This window comes from Doryrhamphus excisus, linkage group LG22 (genome assembly GCF_037039965.1).
Source record: "Doryrhamphus excisus strain RoL-2023G ecotype Guam linkage group LG22, RoL_Dexc_Guam_v1.1, whole genome shotgun sequence".
In the NCBI taxonomy this organism is placed as follows: Eukaryota; Metazoa; Chordata; class Actinopteri; order Syngnathiformes; family Syngnathidae; genus Doryrhamphus; species Doryrhamphus excisus.
In genome coordinates this window covers 8,476,713-8,501,635 of record NC_136378.1, presented here as the reverse complement: position 1 = coordinate 8,501,635, position 24,923 = coordinate 8,476,713, and the positions used below count along the sequence as shown (strand labels likewise).

Below are 24,923 nucleotides of genomic sequence, written 5' to 3'. Positions count from 1 at the left end.
CGACTTCCTGGTGCTGTAACGAGCTTATGACATTGAATACTATTTCAACTGTGGTTTTACCTGTCAAGCGGTAAATGATAGACGTAAATTAAGTCGCTCTGTGTTTGCTATGTAGCTGCAACACATTGGATCATTTTCTTTATAACTGCACTACATCCAGAATATTGACTGTTAGAGCCAAAGGTGCAAAGAAACAGCAGGAGGCGCAACATTATTCCTAATATAGTATCAACTCTTGGGTGTTGGATATTGTGAGATGGGCTATTATAGCTTACCAGTCATTGCTTTCAGACAAGATTCAATGTTGGTGTCTTCACTTTGTTTATATAGCTGCCAAACACAGATGCATGTCTGGATTGTTATTTGTTAGCAGGATTACAATGGTGCATGCAGCAAAAGGGAAGTCATTAAAATATGGTACACATCCTAAAAATTCATTCATTTTGGGAGCCTATCCCAGCTGTCTTGGGGCGAGAGGCGGGGTACACCCTGGACTGGTCGCCAGCCAATCACAGGGCACATATAGACAAACAACCATTCACACTCACATTCATACCTATGGACAATTTGGAGTCGCTAATTAACCTAGCATGTTTTTGGAATGTGGGAGGAAACCGGAGTCCCCGGAGAAAACCCACACATGCACGGGATTGAATTTGGGTTTCCTAGCTGCGAGGTCAGCGCGCTAACCACTCGACCGCCATGCAGCCCTAGAGTGGGTCATTGATTTAAAAAAATAAATACAAATAAATAAATACAGTGGTGCCTTGGTTAGTGTCATTAATCCGTACCAGAAAGTCCGACTCAAACCAAAACAAACTCTAACCAAAGAAAAATTTCCCATGGAATGTAATGTAAATCCAATGAATCTGTCCCATACATCCCAATATTTAGAGTTTTACATGCAGAAAATGATTCAAAAATTTAAAAAAAAAGATAAATTGACAGACAATTTGGAGTCGCTAATTAACCTAGCATGTTTTTGGAATGTGGGAGAAAACCGGAGTACCCGGAGAAAACCCACACATGCACGGGGAGAACATGCAAACTCCACACAGAGGAATTGGAATTGAACCCTGGTCTCCTAGCTGTGAGGTCTGCGCGCTAACCACTCGACCGCGGTGTCACCTATTCTGAAAATTATAATAATAATATTACATTTGATTTGTATAGCGCTCTCCATGGTACTCAAAGACGCAAAGGCATGAAAAGAGGCATTCCTCCCCTGCAAAATTAAAATAGTACAGTTATGTACATTTAACACACAATATTAACCTCATAAAATGTCATAAAACTTCATAAAACTTTGCGAAGGAGTGGTACAGAGTCCAGAAATGATATCACTCTTGTATCTTTACCTCCGCCAAGCATCAACTACGTGATATGAAAGTTTGCTGATGCAAAAACTTTATTGGTTGTTTTACTCCTGAACAGCTGCACACAAAAGTGAATATTTGTGAAAAAAGTCACATGATTGTGTTATTATTAGTAATGCATGATAATGCGAGGAACAATATGAGAAATGATTTTGTACCAATAAATCAGATAACATTAAAAATAGCATTAGCATTAGCATTATAACATTAAAAAATAACCCATTAAAAAAACTTAAATGAGGCAAGCTTACTCGTAACTGTGTACTGTAGGTTAGCGTGAGCAAATCAAATGCTCCATTTCTGTCACTTCCTGCAAACGGCCTGTCGTAACTTCCACTCAGCACACTAGTAAACAAAAACGCCGTCGATGGTGTGGGACTTCTCACTGTTTCATAGGGAAGATATTTTAAGTGCTAGTGGCATCAAATGTTGAAATACCAAAATCACTGCGAAGCCCGGGGTCCTGGGCTTGTTCCTATCGCTGCTGCATTTCATAAGTGCAAAAAAAAAGTGATTTCCCTCTGGAAATTTAGTGCATTTCCATGCTGGTCCACCATGATCATACATAGGTAATGCCAGGTCACCATGGCGATGGTTTCAATTAATATAATGCGACTCTCCCCCTATATAACTATGTTATATAGCCATGTTCGGGGTTATATTTGCTTTGTGTTGTTGTTTGAAGATGACAGGAACCCGAATTGGAGCAGCATTATGATAGCATGCAGGACATACCCCAAAGGTAAAAGGATATAAGGACAGTGTACGGATGGTCGGGCAGAGAACAAGAAGCAGAGTGTGACTCATAAATCAAGTAGAGGTGAGATTGCTGAATCAGGGGTTGATTGTGCCCAGGAGAGACAATAAACACTGTAATCATCTGTCTCTGCTGCACAGACCTGGCAATTATGTGTCCATACCTGACCACCCCCACAGAATCTACCAGCACCCTTTTTCTGCATCCGTTAAATAAGGACAAAAATGTAAAAGGATGAAAAAAAAAAACAAGGAAACAGGAAGATTAGCATGATGTCATGTCAGAAGAATGTGGAGACAATATTAGTGGTAATTTTGATTAGAATATTCAATCTCATCCTTTCAACATACAGCCTGTCAATTACCCGGGATAAAAGAAGCATAGCCGCAATTAAGCCGGTGTAGCAATTCTTACCGCGGCTCCATTTACTTCCAGTGCGGCTCCTTCATTACAGTGTCTGCTTTCAAACAGCTGTCTGATACTGGCATTTGAGGGACAAATTTACCTCTATTTGCCTCTAATACATCTAAGCCTAAAACATATGAGCCATCACTCTGACTGAGAGCTCTGCACTAATGCCTAAAAGCATTTTCTGCCGGCCAAACAACAGCGCCGAATGAATAGCTTTGCTGTAATTAATCTTCTGTATTGACTGAATAAAACCTTTCGCTGGGACTGAGCAACTAAATGTTATTTATTATTGTTCCTGGTTTCCCTTCATAACAGGAGTTTAAGGAATAATTGAAAAGTTGCTTCCAATATTGTGCATAATCAAGCATTTTTTTTTTTTGCTGAACTCACAAAAATTAATTTGTTTATGCACATCAAAGTTACACAGTTTATATATGCACATTTATAAAGGAAGTTAACTATAATCAACAAAATATTTTGGCCAATCAGTAGCCTGAAAAACAACATTATTACAAATCTGTTCACCAATATATTATACAGTATATACTATGTATATAACGACATGTACATTATCTTTAAAATGAGCGCACAATTATATGCAAGCCAGGCATGAAATGGAACCAACACCCATAAGTCAGTAACTTCGGTATCTTGTGGGCGTAGCATTTTCAAAAGTTTTAATTAAATATAGCATTTCAAGAAGAAACATGACAGAGGCAGCTAACGCATATATTCGTGACAGTCAGAAAGCTAAAGAAATAACCCCCAAATAATTCAATTAATCGATGATATGACGACCATTTCTCAGCAGCCGGAGACACCAGGTTCGTGTTTAGTCATTTACCTGGAAGTCCTGCTAGATCTCCACCAATGTACTCTCATGTTTCACAAGAAATATATATTTTTGTCTAAATTATAGTAATTTTAGGTTCCTTTTTTGATATAATATAGGCAGTAGCAGTGGTGCAGCCAGCTATTCAAGTTATATATGGTAATGGTTTTATTTCATTTGAACATGCATCAGATTACAATTGAATGCATCACATAATCAGTTCACAGTTCCACATGTCCAAAAGGAGTAGGAAGAAGCAAAGCTTATTAAATCCTACCCCTCCATCTGGTACTTTTACAATCAGTAACTGTTACATTTGTTCACTTCCTGCTTTCCTAATATTTTTATTTTTATTTTTATTTTTATTTTTATTTTTATTTTTATTTTTATTTTTATTTTTATTTTTATTTTTATTTTTATTTTTATTTTTATTTTTATTTTTATTTTTATTTTTATTTTTATTTTTATTTTTATTTTTATTTTTTGCGAGGTGATATGACCATCCAATGCCATAATGGGTACCATAGTAAGTGTCAATATAGTGATATATATAGCACATCATGACTGGTTCAAGACTCTTCATCCTTGTATTTAGCAAACATCAACTGCTTGTATTGTTTCTTGAATTGGCTCATCGTTGTGCATTGTTTGAGGTCCTTACTCAATCCATTCCATAGTTTGATTCCACATACTGAAATGCTATGGCTTTTTAACGTAGTCCTAGCATATAAGTGTTTCAAATTTAGTTCTTCCCTGAGATCATATTTCTCCTGGATGACATTTTTAGGTAATTTGTTATTTTTAGCCTTATATATATCAAGTTAAGCCTTTACGTTAACAGTGGTTAGCTTCTTTTTACACTTGTAAAATGACAGATGTTTAGGGTAAATCTGCAATGCCACTTTGGTATTATCCCTATGGACAAAAATTGTCTCAACAAATCAAACATTGACCAGTATCCCTAATTATTCATAATTAAATCATCTTTTAAGACAAAACAAGTCAAAAGAATACGCCGCCTGTCACTTTCTCCTGTAGTTTAGGCGTGAGTGTGAGTCCATATTAGCTGGGGAGCTGCACTTGGTGATAAGAAGAAGGAGAGACATCCTGACACATCTGTCTGCTTGATGAGCCAAGTGTCAAAGCCCCCCAAAGAGCAGGATGGAGTGCATCAATAAACGACTTTAATCCCCTCCTGGGGCCAATGTCCTCCCACTAATAAGGGATCGTCTTACACCGCTGGATCGAGGTAAAAGTGGCTTGGCATGCGCTCCAGCACGGGGCTCTACTGTACACAGGGAATTGTCTGGACACAGGTAACAGGCTGTAAATCACACACGCCTGCTGTTGCCTTAATTGCTGGACCGGATCACTGTTTTGTGCAACGCACCCCCTGGTCTCTACACTCTTTCTTTATACTAAATGTCCGCCATCACTCTCACTTTTTTTTTTTTAAAGTTTTCTAACCCGCCTGCCCCCATCTCTCCATCCTCAGACAGACACATAAGGAAAAGTGGAGGGACGGCGGCTGTGCTGAAGGACGTGTGGGTTGCTCGCATCCGCAGGGGAAAAAACGATGAGTGTTCTAGTCGGAGTGACCCTAATTAACCACGTATTATCTACAGGCTGCGCGGTGGATTAAGGCCTTCAGCTGTGAACCCTGCAGACTTGAAAACCCAAAGAGCGAGCACGTCATATCCTGCCTCAAAGCAAGACGGAGAGAAGTGGGGTTGGGAGATTGGGGTGGAAGACCACAAAAAGTCGAGATTCTTCATGCATATCTTTGGGTTAAGACAGGGGTGGGCAAACTACGGCCCGGGGGCCACATCCGGCCCGCCAAGTGTTTCAATACGGCCTGCCCAATCTTTCCAAAGTATTTCATTTAAACTCAACATACAACCTGGCATCATGGCCTGAGCCAACCTTTTGATGGTTTTATCAATTTCGTTTTTTGACATGGTCTGTTGTTTACAAAGTGCTCCTGAAAAAAGGCACACAAGCACATAATAATAATAATAATTATTATTAGATTATTATAATAATTATTAGAACTATTATGATTATTATAATTATTATATTAATGCTAATTGTTATATTAATTATACATAATATTATTGTTATATTTGCATATTTTACATAATAATAATATAATAATTATTATTTTAATTCTATTGTAAATATTATAATATTTTATTATTTTTAAAATATTTGAATATAAATATAAAATAATAAATAATAATAGCAGATTGCATGACAATTTTACAGATACAATAATACCAGGTGGACTGTTACGTGTAAAATATATAGTCTGCCCCCCCCCCGTAAATTTTGTCATATCAATGCGGCCCGCGAGTCAAAAAGTTTGCCCACCCCTGGGTTAAGACCTTCATATAAAAAGCATAAACATAGCAAATCCATGCTGATTTATGGAGACTATAGCCATCTTTTCTGTTGCAATCATATTGTTTCTCCTCAAATCTTTGTCATAGCATGAAAACGTCCTTCCTAGGCGATGTTTGAAAAAATGGGCGTTGCTTCAGAAGTGGATCATTACTCCATTGTGACATAATGAGCTCCTTTACTTATTTGACATTAGAAATCCCACCCGAAATGAGTACTTCAGCGTGTTGACAGGCCCTTCCTAAACATGAAGCAATGCTGCATTAAACCAGAGTCTATTGTCAACAAAGCAATTCAATCTGAGAACAACACAAAGCCTTCATTGATGCCGCACAAGCAAAAAAAATGCACACGGGGACTCTGATTTTGCAGGGGGAAAACATTTTCGAGGCAAATGTGACATACCTCATTTCCCGTGACAGACGAGCCACTATCAACATGATTAAACAGAAGATTAACTGACACAAACCAGCCAACTGTTCCAAGTACCCAAAGATTATTGCTCATGAGACACCATTTCTTCAAGTGCTATGTGTTAATACAAGCTGCTGATTTATTTGTGCTGATTTGCATAACATTGCACTACTGTATAAATTAGTGCTGCGTTATCTCTTACGGCATTACAAGGATCTTTGAGGGTATTACAGGCTATCCTCCGCTTACCCCGGTGTGCGGATGCGATTCTGAGCCGCTCGAACATTTACAGTGTCTTTTTACTACCACAAATAGACGTATAGCAGGATTCCATTTCTGTCTTTGAGGGTTGCATGTTGCTGTAATGTATTTATTGGCTTCATTTTCACACTCTCGCTGGGTTGTAAGTGCAGCCAATTGCAGGGCAAACTCTCGCCTTGATATGAAAGTTTGATATGGATGCTGTATGGTATCATGTACCCAGAAAAAATTATTACGTTTGATTAATGTTCATGTTAAAGGTTAAATAACTGTTAATAGTTATCCTCCCTATCCATGTGGAAGTGGTAAGTTTTTGGCTATTTAAGTTTAAAGGAGGGCGGCACGGCGGTATTGTGGTTAGCGCGCAGACCTCACAGCTAGGAGAACAGGGTTCAATTCCCACCCTCGGCCATCTCTGTGTGGAGTTTGCATGTTCTCCCCGTGCATGCGTGGGTTTTCTCCGGGTACTCCGGTTTCCTCCCACATTCTAAAAACATGCTAGGTTAATTGGCGACTCCAAATTCTCCATAGGTATGAATGTGAGTGTGAATGGTTGTTTGTCTATATGTGCCCTGTGATTGGCTGGCGACCAGTCCAGGGTGTACCCCGCCTCTCGCCCGAAGACAGCTGGGATAGGCTCCAGCACCCCCGCGACCCTCGTGAGGAAAAGCGGTAGAAAATGAATGAATGAGTTATCCTCCCTATCCGTGTGGAAGTGGTAAGTTTTTGGCTATTTAAGTTTAAAGGAAATAACTTGAAGGCTACCGTTTAGGTTCGCTAGCTCTCTAGTTTGCAGGGCAAACAATCATTCCCACTCACATTCATAGCTATGGACAATTTAGAATCACCATTTATACTAACATGCATGTTTTTGGAACCGTGTGGCCAATATGTGTCCACCGTGCGGCCATTCGCATTACCTAATATCAAATACTCCGGGAAAGTAAGTAATTTAATACCTTTTTTAAGTTTACTTTGTAGGGGAGCAGAATGAATGGCAGACAGGAAGTGACACTGTGACTTCAGAATTGAGTTTTAGCTTGTTGTGGATTATGGAAGCCATGAAATATAACCGTATATATAACTACTGAATCAAAGCTACAGTGTAAATATGTGTAGGTGACGCCATGACGGCCCCTTACCTCGGTCTGTGTCGTAGAGGTAAACAAACTTCTGCCACTTGTAGTGAGAGAGCAGACTCAGGACGGCACCTCGAAGGGCAGGACGCATCTGGATGACAAACTGCACCTCGTTGTCGGTGGGGTAACTGGGCGTGACAAAGGAGGTATGCAGAGCTCCGCAGAACGACGTCAAAGTGTTCATGGACTTCTTGTCATAGAATCCAAAGATGGCATAGACTCCGCGGGAGAACTGGGAGCAAACTGCAAGACAGCAAAGAAGAGCAAAGAGGGTTAAGGGTTCAGTCAGCAAAATTAGCATATATGCACTTTTAAGATGTTGTGCCTCATCACTTTAGGCACTGAAAGATCGATCGGGTCATTTGAACCTGCGGTAATTACCAATTAAAGCTTGATGTGACTCCTACTGCCCTTCGATACACTTGATGAGTATTGATAGCATACCCTGGCTAATACATACTAACACAGGGGTGACCAAGCTTTTTCCACCGAGGGCCATATACTGAAATATTATAGGATGCCAAGTTTTTAGCTATAAGTGAAAAAGTGTATTATTAGAATGATTTTTTTTCCTATTTTTGCTGTATTTTTTATTACATTTGAATTTGTATTTAAATTGTATTTATTTATGTATATAAATATGTATATGTATATGTTTTTAAATAACCTTTTATTTTTATTATTTCCATAATAAACCTACTTTTCAGAAAATTCCAACTTTATTTTGTTTTGTTTGTTTTTCACCCTTGGAAAAAAACATTCTCATACAATTACAACTTTTTTTTCTTTTTTTCTATTTTTTTTCTAAAAAAATATTTATTTATGTATATAAATATGTATATGTATATGTTTTTAAATAACCTTCATACATTTTTTATTGTAGCATTTTTATTATTTCTATAATAAACCTACTTTTCAGAAAATTCAAACTTTATTTTGTTTTGTTTGTTTTTCACCCTTGGAAAAAAAACATTCTCATACAATTACAACTTTTTTTTCTTTTTTTTCTATTTTTTTTCTAAAAAAAGATTTATTTATGTATATAAATATGTATATGTATATGTTTTTAAATAACTTTCATACATTTTTTATTGTAGCATTTTTTTTATTATTTCCATAATAAACCTACTTTTCAGAAAATTCCAACTTTATTTTGTTTTGTTTGTTTTTCACCCTTGGGAAAAAAACATTCTCATAAAATTACAACTTTTTTTTCTTTTTTTTCTATTTTTTTTCTAAAAAAAGATTTATTTATGTATATAAATATGTATATGTATGTGTTTTTAAATAACTTTCATACATTTTTTATTGTAGCATTTTTTTTATTATTTCCATAATAAACCTACTTTTCAGAAAATTCCAACTTTATTTTGTTTTGTTTGTTTTTCACCCTTGGAAAAAACCATTCTCATAAAATTACAACTTTTTTTCTTTTTTTTCTATTTTTTTCTAAAAAAAAAATAAAACGAAAGAAAAAAAAACTTTTTTTTGCTGGATTACAACTTTTCCTCTTAATATTTTCACTTTATTTTTGTCAAAATACTCCTGTTTTTGTGGTTGGGTTTTAGTTTAAATTATTTAAATTATAACCTAGAATACCTTTTCAGTGCAAATGAGAGTCTGAAACAATAAAATATTTTGACCTTTGTGGATAGTCCCTAAATGTGATGAGTATGTGGCGATCACACAAGCACATCTTACTCCACCACAATAAAAGCTTCCCTGCAAACTTAACATTGCTTTTCTTTTTGCAAAATTCCATGAAAGTCACTCTTCGTGCCTTGAGTGAGGCAATCATTTTGTTTCATTCTTATGTTTATTAGGAGGAGTGAGAAAGTGAGTTATGTGTGCATGCATCATGCACTTTATTAGATGATGAATTCACACAAAGAAGTCTCCAGTTCCAGGTGTGTCATGCTTTCTTGCCCTATCACTAATTGATTGGTTGTCAGATGCTACCACTGGGTAATGAAGCACATCTAGCAGCTGTAAACACTTGGGAAAGACGGCTACATCGCATCGCATTAAACCTGCCTGATTATGTTACAGTTACCCATTCAAGTTGCGCATCAAACACCGCTCAAGCCTCCAGTCTGAATGGGAACACTCGCCATTCGCTGAGATTAGCGAAACTAAACTGTAGACCAGCGGTCTCAAACAAGCGGCCCGCGGGCCAATTGTGGCCCGCAGGGCACTAGTTTGAGGCCCCCGCTTTGATATGAAAGTTTAATGTTAGTTTGATATGGATGCTGTATGGTATCATGTACCCAGAAAAAATTATTACGTTTGATTAATGTTCATGTTAAAGGTTAAATAACTGTTAATAGTTATCCTCCCTATCTGTGTGGAAGTGGTAGGTTTTGGGCTATTTAAGTTTAAAGGAAATAACTTGAAGGCTACCGTTTAGGTTGCTAGGTCTCTAGTTTGCGAGTTAGCATGTGTCTCAAGACCCTGCAGTTGCACAATATGTTGTAAATAAAAAGAGTATAAATGTGACTATAGTCGTGTTTTGTCATGTCTACAGGGCTCTAATAATGCTTTGTTCATTTTAATCTGAAAAAAATAATTTGTCTACCCACCAACTATATGTGGTTTCTTAAGTTTTTATTATTTGGTGTTTTATTATTATTATTATATTTATTTATTACTGATTGATTGATTTTCTTTATTCTTGATTTGTTTATTTTGTGCAGAAAAATAAAAATTAAGATATTTGAGAACAGTGGAATGTTTTATCAGAGCTTTTATTGTAGAAAATCGGAACCAAAGCACTGAAAAAGTTTGTATATTTTTCTATTTTTAATAAATGCGTTTTTTTTTTTGTTTTTTTTTGAAAACCTGATGCGGCCCAGCCTTGCCCAGACCCTAGCTCCAGTGGCCCCCAGGTAAATTGAGTTTGAGACCCCTGCTGTAGACAATCCATCACAAATGGGGCAATCAAACACAAGATACAATCACACACAAACACCTCATTTCATGCACGCGAGAGTTCTCCTGCCTTGGAGACGAGTATGCAAACGCCGCACGTGCTGGTACTCAGAGGAGAACATGACAGAGCTCACATATTTAGCTCTTTAGCACAATTACTGTGTGAATGAGAGATTTAGTCACTGGCAGGATTTGCCTCATCCTCTCTAATTCGCTTCCCTGCGTATCTGTCCCGCTGCAGACGCCTTAATCAAGGTGCAACACTTTTAGCGACACCCAACCAGAGACGCACATAAGTGAATCAACAGATGGACACCAGTATTGCCATTGAGAGCTCCTGTGTTATCTTCTACAGTGAATGGAAGCCAGCACTTTTCTTTGCTCTCCTTCTTAATTTGGGCCAGTTCTGACACAGAACCTGTCCTAAGGGACCGGGTCTGGCTGCTTTTTTTTTTTCTTTGTCCCTGCCCAGCTGTCTAGCTTTGAGCGAGGCTGATCTTCAATAACAGATATGCGATATGGCACTGCACTCCCTTTTCAGTGTCACCGTCTTATTGTAGTGGAAAGGTTCGTGATCCCACAAGCGATAGCGAAGCGGTGAAAGATGTTTAGAGGTGTGCTTACACTTTGGAGAGGTTTTTACCGTACTGAGAAATGACCTGTTCACAACAGTTAGCTGTTGTTGGAGTCATGCAACTACAAAGCATCCACACATTGGTGGCTATGAAGAAAGCATAGTGGTTCTTTTAAGAGTTAGGACACTATAGACAGATGTCCTTTTTTTTCCGAGTAAAACTGTCCACTTGTACTGCTAGGAATGTGATAATTATTTATCTATGACACACTTTGGGAGCGGCACGGCGGTCTAGTGGTTAGCGCGCAGACCTCACAGCTAGGAGACCAGGGTTCAATTCCCACCCTCGGCCATCTCTGTGTGGAGTTTGGTTTTCTCCGGGTATTCCGGTTTCCTCCCACATTCCAAAAAACATGCTAGGTTCCAAATCCATAGGTCCATAGGTATGAATGTGAGTGTGAATGGTTGTTTGTCTATATGTGCCCTGTGATTGGCTGGCGACCAGTCCAGGGTGTACCCCGCCTCTCGCCCGAAGACAGCTGGGATAGGCTCCAGCGACCCTCGTGAGGAAAAAGCGGTAGAAAATGAATGAATGACACACTTTGGACACTCATGGTTTTATAGTTCTTCAAGGACTTTTACTTCAATTGTAACTAATCGATCTGTTGGAAGGCTCATTTTTATTGCAAATGTTGATCCGAAATCCGAAGCGATGTCTATGGTGGTGGGCTGTACGCCATCTGAAAGAGTCGTATACAGACAAGAAATAAGGTACTACAAGGCCAAAATAGTGTTTCTCAATAGTGTGATGGTCCCCCCGACCCTGGGGGTGGCGTGATGAACTGTCGGGGGACCGTGAAAGGCGGGAAAGACTTTCAATATTATTGCAGACCTACTCACTATTTAATTTAACTTTTACAGTAAATGGAAAGGTATACAAAACTGAGGTGAGAACAGCCATGTTGTTTGGTCGAGAGCAGGGGTCTCAAACTCAATTTACCTGGGGGCCACTGGAGCTAGGGTCTGGGCGAGACTGGGCCGCATCAGGTTTTCCAAAAAAAAAAAAAAACCAAAAAATGCATTTATTAAAAACAGAAAAATTAATAAACTTTGCTTTGGTTCCGATTTTCTACAAGAAAAGCTCTGATAAAACATTCCACTGTTCTCAAATATCTTAGTTTTTATTTTTCTACACAAAATAAGATAAAAAAACAAATCAAGAATGAAGAAAATCAATCAATCAGTAATAAATAAATATATATAATAATAAAAATCTATTAAAATGAACAAAGCATTATTAGAGCCCTGTAGACATGACAAAACACGACTATAGTCACATTTATACTTTTTTTATTTACAACATATTGCGCAACTGCAGGGTCTTGAGACACATGCTAACTCGCAAACTAGAGAGCTAGCGACCTAAACGGTAGCCTTCAAGTTATTTCCTTTAAACTTAAATAGCCCAAAACTTACCACTTCCACACTAAACTCGCCTCCTGCGGGCCACATTTTGCCCGCGGGCCACATGTTTGAGACCCCTGGTCTAGAGACAGGAAGCAGAACTGGAGGTAGCAGAGATGCCTGTTTGCTTTAGGATTGATTTTAAGATTTTTATTGTTTGTTTTTAAGGCTTTGAATGGACTGGCCCCCAAACACATCTCGGACCTCATCCAAATTTACTCTTCAGCACAGTCACTGAGGTCCGAGGGCCAGGTCCAACTTGTGGTGCCCAAGACGAGACTTAAGACCAGGGGAGACAGAGCCTTTTCTGTGGTTGGCCCCAAAGTCCCCTCCCAAGTAAAAAAGGCCCCCAACATCGAAAGCTTTAAGTCTCGTCTTAAAACCGACTTTTATTCTCTGGCTTTTAACTCGGAGTGAGTCGTATGGTCCTGTGTCTTTTAGTTCTTTCTTTTTATTTTAATTGGTTTTATTTTTTATACTTTTATTGCTTTACTTCTTGTTTTTAATATTTTACTATTAATATTTAACTATTTTATTTCTTAAATGATCTTTTAGTTTTAGATTATTAATAATTATTATATTATTAATAATTATTATATTATTAATAATTATATTATTATTATTATTATTATTATTATTTAACTTTATTTATTGTATTTATTTTTAATTTTTATTTTACTAGTCTGTGCAGCACTTGAAAAACTGAAACTGTTTATAAAATGTGCTATATAAATAAACTGGATTGGATTGGATGAGGATGCTGAGGTTCGAATTGGGAGTGACCGGGATGGATAGGATCAGGAACGAGTACATCAGACGGACAATACATTTAGAGGCCTTGGAGATCAGGTCTGCAATACTTTCACTCTAGCCTGTTTGACCTGAAAGTTCAGCCGGATTTATCAATTCATCACAAATAGTCAAGAAAATGTGATATCTAATCAATGATCATTGCTTCAGTTTTGCAGCCTTGCTTGAACCAAACATTTACATTAAGTCCTCTGAGAGCGTGATATCAATTGTGAAGTAATAATCCAAATTTATGAATGCATAAATGGCTTATTAAGTGTTCAATATCAACACCATAGATGCACACCTGTTTCCTTTCCTTCCACCTAAGCATCCTTTGTGTTATATAGGAAAAGAAGCTCACTATCGCTATAAATAGACCCCAAGCTCTGTTAGTGTAGCACTACATACAATTAATGGAAGCCGTGTTATTGATTTTCAATGAAGCTGTGTTGTGCAGAAACCTTTTGTTTTCTCACTCTTATCCACTAACAAGCTCCACCACACGCTGGGGCTTCACGGGTGTCGGCATCCTGCAGACGGCATTAAAAGTAACTTTGGGGAATTGTCAAAGGGAAACAGGCGTGCTGTTGATCACAATAGCATTACGCAAATATGGCATCTTGTCTGTATAAAAAAATGACCATTAGTTCAGCCGGGGCGGCTTTCCACCAATCACTCGCACATACTGTAAGAGCGCTGAGGCTGTTATGTAAATTGTAAACACCATGCAGGGTCTATTAGCGCTTTTGAAGGCAAAGAAAGGCTGGGAGTTCATATGATACAGAGATACTGTACAAGCTTCTATGTTACAAAAATACTGTAATATATATAAATATTTTATATTTATTTTGTATGTATTTATTTTGTATTTATTTTTATATTGATATTTTTTTATATGTCTCTTTTGATAATAAAGGTTGCCGACCCCTGATCTAGTGGCTCAAATGTGACACAACACAAGGATGATATGACACAATGATCTTTGAATGATATATTTTAAAATATATATTTAAAATATTTTATATTTATTTTTTATTCATTTATTTATTTTATATTAATTTTTTATATTTATTTTATATATTTTAAAATATCGGTCAATAATTAATAGCGAAATTATCAACAAGCAAAATGTGTTATTGTGACAGGCCTAATTGTAACAATTATTAGATAATTATGACTATATATTAGTCTTAGATGTTTACTAACCATGTCATTCATTTGTACGGTGGCAAGGGGGAAAAAGCCTATTTCTTTGATTTTTTTAAAAATAATGAATGAAAATAATTCATTTATTATTCATTCATTCATATAATACAGAGATACTGTACAAGCTTCTATGTTACAAAAATACTGTAATATATATAAATATTTTATATTTATTTTGTATGTATTTATTTTTATATTGATATTTTTTATGTCTCTTTTGATAATAAAGGTTGCCGACCCCTGATCTAGTGGCTCAAATGTGACACAACAAAAGTATGATATGACACAATGATCTTTGAATTATATATTTTAAAATATAGTATATTTAAAATATTTTATATTTATTTTTTATTCATTTATTTATTTTATATTAATTTTTTATATTTATTTTATATATTTTAAAATATCGGTCAATAATTAACTATATATTAGTCTTAGATGTTTACGAACCATGTCATTCATTTGTACGGTGGCAAGGGGGAAAAAGCCTATTTCTTTGATTTTTTTTTAATATTCAATATGAATGAAAAACCTCACAAACGTCAAATAAAATAACAAATAAAAATGCCTTAAAATAATTCATTTATTATTCATTCATTCATATTATACAGAGATACTATAGAAGCTTCTATGTTACAAAAATACTGTAATGTTATTCAAGGAGATTTGATCAATTTGCTACAAGCTTTCACACGATTACTCCTGCTTTTGTAAATATTGATTCCTCACCGGAATGCAGTCCCCAAACCACTGAGGTCTTTTATTAATAAAGAAAAGACGCAAAAAAGGCAAATTAATTGTTATTTGTAGGGGAATTGGAAGTTTGATATAAAATGAACAGTTCACTGACACGCCCCTTGCTGTTAAATAATGACATTAGTTGTTGTATTTATGGAAATTCTTGGAAAACCGAAGCCAAAGGGGGTGTAAAGCTATGTTTACGCGTTTGTATCCACAAAGTCCTGAACTTTCCATCGCCTCATTCTCCTCACCTTTATCTTCGGCGCTCTATTTGACCTCTCCTTTTGTTGCATGTCTTGTGCTTCAGCCATCTGCTCTTGCCCCGCAGCATACATTCTCTTCAAGTGTGGCGCTATCTCTCTATCCACCTGACTGCCTCTCCATCCCTCCTCCCCCTCCGTAATATCAGCCTACTGCATCAGTAAAGCAAACTGGTGAAAAAAGTACAGCGTGCACTCTCCCCGGAGAGAGTGGCTGCTCTTGCATTAAGCTCATCCCTCATGGTGATTAAATAAAAATGAATAAGTGTCACATAGTGAAGGGGAACACAAAGGCTGAAACTGTCCCCACAGCTCGGAAGAAATCACACACTGTTTAGTCTAATCCGATGATTCCCCGAGTGTCACCTTGAATTTCAATAATAGCAAATTACTCAGAGAAAGCATGTGCAGGAGTGACGTCATTTTCTAAAGCCTGTAACGGGGACGGCGAGAGGTAACAACACACAGATAAGTCATCTTCTCGCCGATTTATTCGCCTCCGATCTCATTTTTTCTTTCCTTTCTGTAGCTAAAGCGCTCCTCCGGTTTTTCCTCCCCCTTTCCCTGCTGCAGGGAACCAAGCATCCCATCTTCAGTTCACTGGTCAAACACACACAGTGTGCCGCCCTCATTCCCTTCCATAATCAGGACACTCAGCAGTGCTACAGGGATGTTACATTTCTGATGCATCACTTGAGATGACTGGCTTGCTGGATGTTAGTTCAGATTATCCTGCAGGCACTTTGAGCTAATTCATAGGAAAAAATAAAAAATAAAATCTTTCCAAACACTATGCATTTAGACTTCTATGATTTTTTGTGTCCCACGAGCCAGAGTCTTGCACAGCCGAGGGGATATTGGCTAAGGACCGTAAATGTCAAAGATGATTGTATCTCTTTAGCTGTTTTTCTTTTCTTTTTTCACATCACGGCACGTCTCTATTGTACAGTATTCCTTCCTCTGATCCGTATTTAGCTCTCTTATTTGTCACCCCTCCCCCCACTTATTCCACTTTGGGACCAGCCCTGAAGAGGGGACGCTGTCAGAAGCAGATAGCTCCTAAGTGCCCTGCGGGGGTTGCATCAGCTCTGGCCATGGAGATGCACTGTATGCTTCAAAGTGTTAACTCCGACGGCGGAGCCGCATTGAAGCTACCCTGAAACATTAAAGAGAAGCTGCAACTCATCCTGCTGCATCAGCTTCTCACGTTGCTTATTTCTGGTATTCATATTTTATACATATTCATATTTTCACTATTAACTCTCAGTGAACTCACTTGATTGCAGAACACTCTTGTTTCTTAACGCTTCCAGGGCAATTGTAATTAAGCACTTAAAAGGAGTTATTCAAAATGTATGTATCACTGTGAAATAATATGTCCCTCAAAGACGTTCAGTGAGGTATTTCATAATTTCCCATCCAGTTGTGACATCATTTTCTCCTTCGGCCTGTGTTAGGTAGGTCTATAGTTCGTTTTTCACCAAGTTAATATAAGGGTGATATATAATAGTGCGGCACGGTGGTGAAGTGGTTAGCGTGCAGACCTCACAGCTAGGAGACCAGGGTTCAATTCCACCCTCGGAGTTTGCATGTTCTCCCCGTGCATGTGTGGGTTTTCTCCGGGTACTCCGGTTTCCTCCTACATTCCAAAAACATGCTAGGTTAATTGGTGACTCCAAATTGTCCATAGGTATGAATGTGAGTGTGAATGGTTGTTTGTCTATATGTGCCCTGTGATTGGCTGGCGACCAGTCCAGGGTGTACCCCGCCTCAACAGATGTAATATGGCTCTGTGAAATTTATGAAAGTTTTAATTTTTTTTTTCCAAAGTCTGCAAAGTCTTACAAAGTTATTTTCCAATCTGCACACATTGCTACAAAATCATCAACAAACTAATGCATATGCATTATTTTTTATTTTGCTTCCACAATTAAACAGGATGTGGATTTGGAGAAAAGCACTGACGTTTGGAAGTGTATTGTGTGTGTTGGGAATGTCTGTAGATGGTTAAAATGAGCTGGGTGCAAGAATAAATGCGCCTCTTGCTCTGTTACACAACAACAACAGCCTGAGTCACATGCACAGCACACAGCCACACCAGCATGCTTTGCTAAACTAAGCAAAATCATTGAGCTTTTATTCAGTTCTAAAGTTTTTTTTGCCATTTTGTCCTGGAATTTTAGGTCAAAGTTTTGACATGTTTAGCTCAATAAGGGCAGTTAGTGTTTGTTCCGCAGCGTCTTGGCATTAATGTGATTGGTAGACAATGAGTAACGGTTTTGCTGCTGATGTTGAGAGCTACAAAAAGGTGTGTGCAAGCCGGAGAATACAGTGTTGGAATCGAGCACTGATATTGATGTGTTAAAGTTGTCGATGAGATTGAATATTATATGAATATTTGCCTGGTTTGAGCTTTAATTAGTCTCTTGCAAAAATTAGGTTGCTTGTGATGTCGGCACCACAAAAACTTAACAGCATACACGTATCTGTGTCTTTTCCTAAATAGAATTAGTATTATTAATTAGTCTAATTAACTCATCTACACTTGGTCTTCTAGAGGAGAGCGCTCCAACGGGTCAGTCTTCACCACAGCACACGGGATTACTGGATTACTCTCGTCCTTCCTTGGTGGAACCCAACAGTTCTCACTACCGAAGGACAGTACCATATCCACAAAGACATGGCGCATCCCGGACCCTCGCAATTTTTAACCATTACCCTTTAACAAACAGTTCAAGAGATTAAAAGCCAGAACCAAACACACTAAGAAACCGTTTTTATACAAGAGCTGCAACTGAACTGAACACTGCTAAAGTGTCATAACCCGTTGCACATTTACAAGGAATTTCACATTCCTCTTCTTCTATTTCATTCCGCACCTTGCTGCACCCTGAGACACTTTATCTACCGCCAGCATGTTTTCTTTTTCTGAGTTGTCGTTAATATTGTGTGATATATTCTCCTTCTTGTTTTTTTTGGCGCCTTAAGAGGATGTGCCTTTAGTCTTGTTATACCTGTTACAGTGTTACCTGTTACATTATTGTTATTATACAACAAGTATTCCTTCTGACAGTCTTACTGAGGCTTTTTTTTATCGGCGGAGTAAATATTAAACCAAACAGCACAAAATGGTGTGCGTTCACATTGTTGCGGGCTGCGGTTGCTGTGATATCTTTAGTGTCCCTCTTGAGCTGCCATAGTGTTGTTTCCAAGCTCATGTTATGATGTAAAACAATGGCTATTATTATGCATATGCAACAATACACGACATAACTGTGTGTGTGTAGGTTTTATTGAATTTAGTTGGTTAATATTCTGCATTATACATACATAGTGTCTGTTTTTTCCACATATTGCATTGATGGGTGTAGTTGTTTTGATACTAAGACTTGGAATAATGTGTAAGCATACACCACCCCCGCGACTCGTAGATAATATAGTATGCCTCACTCAGTGCAGGGGTCAGCAACACATGGCTCCAGAGCCACATTTGGCTCTTCAGTCTTTTTGTGTGGCTCCCTTTGCAATGGTCAAGTATTTTTTAACACCAAAATGAGAAAAATCGGATTTTTTTTTTTAATCTGACTTTCAGTGAGACCCTGAATGAATCCTGGCTGAGTTCTGACTAGTACTGAACAAACTGGAGTAATGGAGGGGAAGCGTGTGCCTTTGTCCTTTTTTCTCTGAGGCGAGAAACAACAATTTGTCTACAACTGGTAAAATTAAGAAAGATTCCAACTTTCGAAAGTTTATAAGATATTTTTTAATTATGTTTTGTGGCTCAAGTCTATTTTCCTTTATTAAATGTGGGGATAAAATGTCTCTTTTGATAATAAAGGTTGCCGACCCCTGATCTGGTGGCTCAAATGTGACACAACACAAGGATGACATGAAACAATGATCTTTGAATGATATATTTTAAAATATATATTTTAAATATTTTATATTTATTTTTTATGTATTTATTTTATATTTATTTTTTATGTATTTATTTTATATTTATTTTTTTATGTATTTATTTTATATTTTATATAAATATATATATTTGTATATATTTTTATATTTTTAAATATCGGTCAATAATTAATAGTGAAATTATCAACAAGCAAAATGTGTTATCGTGACAGGCCTAATTCTAACGATTATTAGATAATTATGACTATATATTAGTCTTAGATGTTTACTAACCATGTCATTCATTTGTACGGTGGCAAGGGAAAAAAAAACAATTTCTTTGATTTTTTTTTTTAATAATGAATGAAAAAACTCACAAACGTCAAATTAAAATAACAAATAAAAATGCCTTAAAATAATTAATTTAACTACAATACTGCATGCAAGCCCCTTGGAGAGATGTTTTAATATTATAATGGCCACATATAACAATAGTATAATGTCAATTGTAGAGTGCAGACCTCCACCAAGGCTGAATTGTTAATTAAAATGTAATCATTCATGATTAGTCATTTTAGTCAGATTGTCACTAAAATGTTATGTAAATTATTGCTCAGATGCACAACTCCTTTATAAAACTCCTAGTAATTGTGTGTGTTGTTCTACTGACTGTCAGACACAAAATGGCTAAGGTACCTGATGTCCAAGGTCAAATCCGTTCACACTCCTTTTCAGAGCTCTACCAGTCGCATTTTTTCCCCAAACATCATTCATGGTAGATCCAGCTTAAATCGCCAGAGTTCATTCAACTATGCTCTGCGTTCCCGTTTCGCCATCTGTGGCCCTCCACTTGCCCTCTTGGGGTCCGTGTCCTGTACTTGCGAGATTGCCTGGTAAGCAATCCCAAAGGGAATCAACGCCTCACAAGTCCATCGTCTTGTGACAGTTATTGTCACCTTCAAGGTCTTAGTGCCGTGCTTTGTTTGACAAAAGAGGAGCAAAAGTGCCCCTCGCAGGTCACACAAACCTTCCTCCCAGATAGGACTTGTGATTTCTTCATTGTCGCTTTTTTTGATTGACATTACACAGAAGCTGTAGAGCAGAAAAAAATCTTGAAAATGTTGAGCCTGATGGCTATTTAAAAACTTTAGATAACACTCTCTGTTTTGACGGTCCACGGCTATGGGGAAATAACTTTCAAGGGGGGGGGGTTTGTGCTTGTCTGCTGCATGTCATCTCCTTAACACATGCAATTAAGGACTATCTATGCAAGAAGATAAGAGACAGAAATCCGTGGCCACCGCTTCCTCACCGAGGCTGAGCAAATAACAATCCCTTCTTCAACGGCCTCCTGCTGTTTGCTATTTGCTGCAATGCAGGGGAGAGACGAAGAAGAGTGCTGCGGGTCTTGTATCATACTTAAAAAAAAAAAAAAGATCTCCCCGTTGCATGTTGAGGGAGATTGCCATGAGAGCTCTAAAGTGAGGACAGCTGTTAAACACTGACCCGGTGAGCACGCCTGTGTGCATTTTTAAGGAGGATTCGCCCGTGTATGAAACACGTAAGGCTTATGATATTCTGTAATTGGATTTCCCAGAAAGCTGGTGACAAAGTCCCTCACACGCCACTAATCCTCCCAATCAGCTATGCGGGGCCTGAGGCATGCTCCTCTTCGCATGATGAACACGAAGGATGGAAGCTCGAAGCGAGGAGGAATGCGGTGACCGAGGATGAAGCAGGTCGAGCTGTGACTGTACAGAGAAGCACGATCATTAAAAAGGACCCGGCGACATGCTCCGCCACATGCGGCCTTTATCTGCATCTTTGTGCCGGCGATGAGACGAGTCACGGGGAAGTCGAGAGGAGCGAATTCAGCATGACTGCACGGACACCGACATTTCAAAAACCTCCGCTGTCTCATGCGGTCAAGGCTTCTGTCAAATAATTGTCTGTTGTTGCCAAATCAGCGGAAACAAACCACGCAAGGTCTTCATGAAAAGAAGAAAAAATATATATAAAAAGAGCTTGCAGCCTGATCAAATATATGACAGTAATTGTTTAGAGGATAAATCAACTTGACTGGAGGAAAGCTGGCCTCGCTCGGGTAAACATTTATGCTGATATTCCATGTAAAGAACCGAGCAGCCGACTTGACTTGTTTTGAATTCAATTCTGAACAGCAGAAGAAAATACCTGGCAGCTTTGTCTTATGCTCACGTGAACGATCCAGGTATATATTTTCCGAGTTTTTCCTGCTGTATACATCAATTCATGTCCATGTTCAAGGCCTACATGGATTTTGAACCCAAGCACACTGCAGTGCGCTAGCAGTGTGACTTCAGTTCCCCGTCCACCGGTTAGCACTTTTTGCATGGTTCCCATATCGAATCCTTTATCCCGAAATCTTAATTAAAATAGCCTCTGGGAATCTGCATCAAATCTGTCGTTATAGCCGGTATTGCTGTACATTACTTGGTATTTCTTGGCATATTGTAGATGTCTTGATATATTATGATGAGTTCACATTTTCAGAAATTATTTTCAATGACATTCAAAGTGCTCAAGACGACAAAATAAGTTGAAAGCTGTTTTTTTTTTTACATTTTGTTTTTTTCATTCATTTAATTTTTTTCTGCTTATCCTAACAAGGGTCGTGGGGGGCGTGCTGGAGCCTACCCTAGCTGTCTTCGGGTGAGAGGCGAGGTACACTCTGGACTGGTCGCCAGCCAATCACAGGGCACATATAGACAAACAACCATTCACACTCATATTCATTCATTCATTCATTCATTTTCTACCGCTTTTTCCTCACAAGGGTCGCGGGGGGTGCTGGAGCCTATCCCAGCTGTCTTTGGGCACGAGAAGCGGGCTACACCCTGGACTGGTCGCCAGCCAATCACAGGGCACATATAGACAAACAACCATTCACACTCACATTCATACCTATGGACAATTTGGAGTCAATAATTAACCTAGCATGTTTTTGGAATGTGGGAGGAAAAACCCGGAGAAAACCCACACATGCACAGGGAGAACATGCAAACTCGAGGGTGGAATTGAACACTGGTCTCCTAGCTGTGAGTTCTGCGCGCTAACCACTAGACCGCCGTGCCGCCCTATCTTTTGTCAACATTTTAAAAATAAAATTAAAAAGTCCACACAGAGATGGCCGAGGGGGGATCGAACCTAGGTCTCCTAGCCTGCGAGCTAACCATGTACCGTGCAGCCATCAGTTTCATATTCTCATGGTGTATTTTTTGGTTGATTTTATGTTTTTTTTGTTATTGTTGTTGTTGTGTGACAGAGCTCAAGAACTCGAGCACACGAGGTAAGGCCTGTTTTGAATTCCAAAAAATGGCATTCACTGTGTCGGATTGTTCGGCATTAATATTTTGAGGGTAGACCGCTGTGTGTCTCTACCATCCGGGTTCTGTAAGTGAAAACCAGAATTGACGCAAGTGAAAAACCCACAAGATATTCAACCGTTTGTTGAAAATTGTTTGTACTATCTTACAATAATAATATGGCGGTTTGGTTGTCAATCGTCTTGTATCGGACCATCTCTGCATAGATCAGTCAGTGTCAATCACCGCCACTTAAATAACATAAGTGTTGTGGCTGATGTTATATCAGATGCTCAATGATCTGCTTCGGAAACTGCGTGCCCCATATCATTATCGATACAGAACCCAACATTGATATTTATAGGTTATCACATGGTTTGTCTGGTATCAGGCCAGGTATCAGTATCATACCCCAAGTGTCAGTATCAGCCCGAGACCGAAGGTCGATGATCTTATTATCACATACTATTTAATCATAAGCTTATTATCACGTACTATTTAATCAAAAGAAAATGTTCAGTTTATTACATGTATTATATCTAAATAGTGTAAACACAATAATTGCAAAAATATTTCAACAATAATATTTTAATCAACAGTCTTATCTTATCAATGTCTGACAATTAAAGTTCCAGTAATCAAGGTTTTTTGGTGACTGGAGAAGCACTAGGAATATTTATAGTGTGTTCACGCTCGTGCGTTGTTCTCTGATTGGTTGTTTCACGGGCACGATACCAGAACAGCGCAGGGGCTGATACTGGACATGGTTAAAAACTCTATATTTTATCAGTATCACTGCCCTGGGCTTTGACACAGTATCATTTCGGCCTTTTGTTGTATCATTCATGGGCGGTTTCTAGGGTACAGGGCCAATTAATACTGTAGTATGTGATAAAAAACAATATCTCATTTTTATACCAGTATAATTCCGACTGTTCATATCTCTAACAGCAGGAAAGCTCAATAATAATGAATAAGAGTCATCTGCATACATTTTGTAGTCTTTTCTTTGAGCGTATCTGTTGGATTTCTAGCCTGTAGCTTCTTGCACAAAGGTCAAAGCAACGTACCGGCATCTTTTTACATCCTTTGAAATCTTCTATGTATTATTCATCCACAGAGCTTTGTCAAGTGTTTAGGTCTAGTGTCATAAACGAGGTTTGATGCTGTACTTTTGTTTTTTTTTCTAGTTAAAGGCCCCCTCTTTCAAGTTAATTAGAAATACAATGCAGTGTTTTTTGTGTATTCATGTACGACAACAACTTAACATTGTTGTTGTTGCACCAGAATACAAACAAGCCATTACGGCGACTCTGTTTTTTACTCGACGCAACAACAGTGTAAGCGACATTATTCATCCTCAAGAGTTTCCCCAAAAGTGCTGAGGTGCAGTTTGCATGTGCACCAAGGGCCAAAAGACATAAAAAAAATAAACCGCTATGTAATCTATGAGGACTGAGCCTCCGTCCTGCTTGCTAAACCACTTTTGGTTTGTCATTTTCTCTTTTGCTCATCTGCACGACGGGGCAGCAAACATTGCTGAATTTCCATATTTCAGTGGCGCTGCAAAACATATGAGGCCGATGCTTCCTGACTTGTTATTTCTGTCCGGAGGGATTTTAGATTGGTCTGTCTTACGTGGGAAAGCAAGAGGCTGTCACATAGGGTCTGCATGAAGGCCGTGATCATCAGCCATTTTTTTTTTTTTTAAGTTAACCTTTGCCACCAGTCTTGCTTATCATGACAAGACATGTCAAGATATCCCGTGGCAAAGAAAACGAAGTAATTTGCATGGAGAAGCTTGATTACAGTCCAGGATGACAATAAAGACAGCAGACTCGCCAATCTCTTTAACATTCTAAGAAGAAGAAGAAATGAAATCAAAGAGGACGGGAGATGGGACCAGTTCTTTAACCTTGAAGACATCACTTGGAAAAAAAAAAAACCTTCTTCTTCACAGCCTCAATCCAATCCAATGCCACTTTTCATCTTATTAGCACCCTTGCTGAGACAGTGCTCTGTCCCTGAATGATAAAAGTGAATGTAGAGAAAGGGAGCTGGAAACAGAAGATGGTGACTAAGCTGTAATCTATTCCAGGAGACCAGTCAGTCAAAGCCTTCAATAAAAGC

General features: G+C 38.2%; 1 protein-coding gene across 6 annotated transcripts in view; it reads right to left on the bottom strand.

Moving 5' to 3' along the window:
• The window catches only part of LOC131110555 (glutamate receptor 3-like), a 117,606-nt gene that overhangs the window by 71,373 nt on the left and 21,310 nt on the right, over positions 1–24,923 (bottom strand). For all 6 annotated transcript variants that reach the window (XR_013625247.1, XM_078788068.1, XM_078788070.1 and 3 more), the window contains exon 3: positions 7,594–7,833. Coding sequence is in view for 5 of the 6 variants with exons in the window: in XM_078788068.1 (XP_078644194.1) it covers positions 7,594–7,833 (240 nt within the window). In the remaining variant the exon portion in view is untranslated. The remainder of the gene's footprint in view (positions 1–7,593; positions 7,834–24,923) is intronic.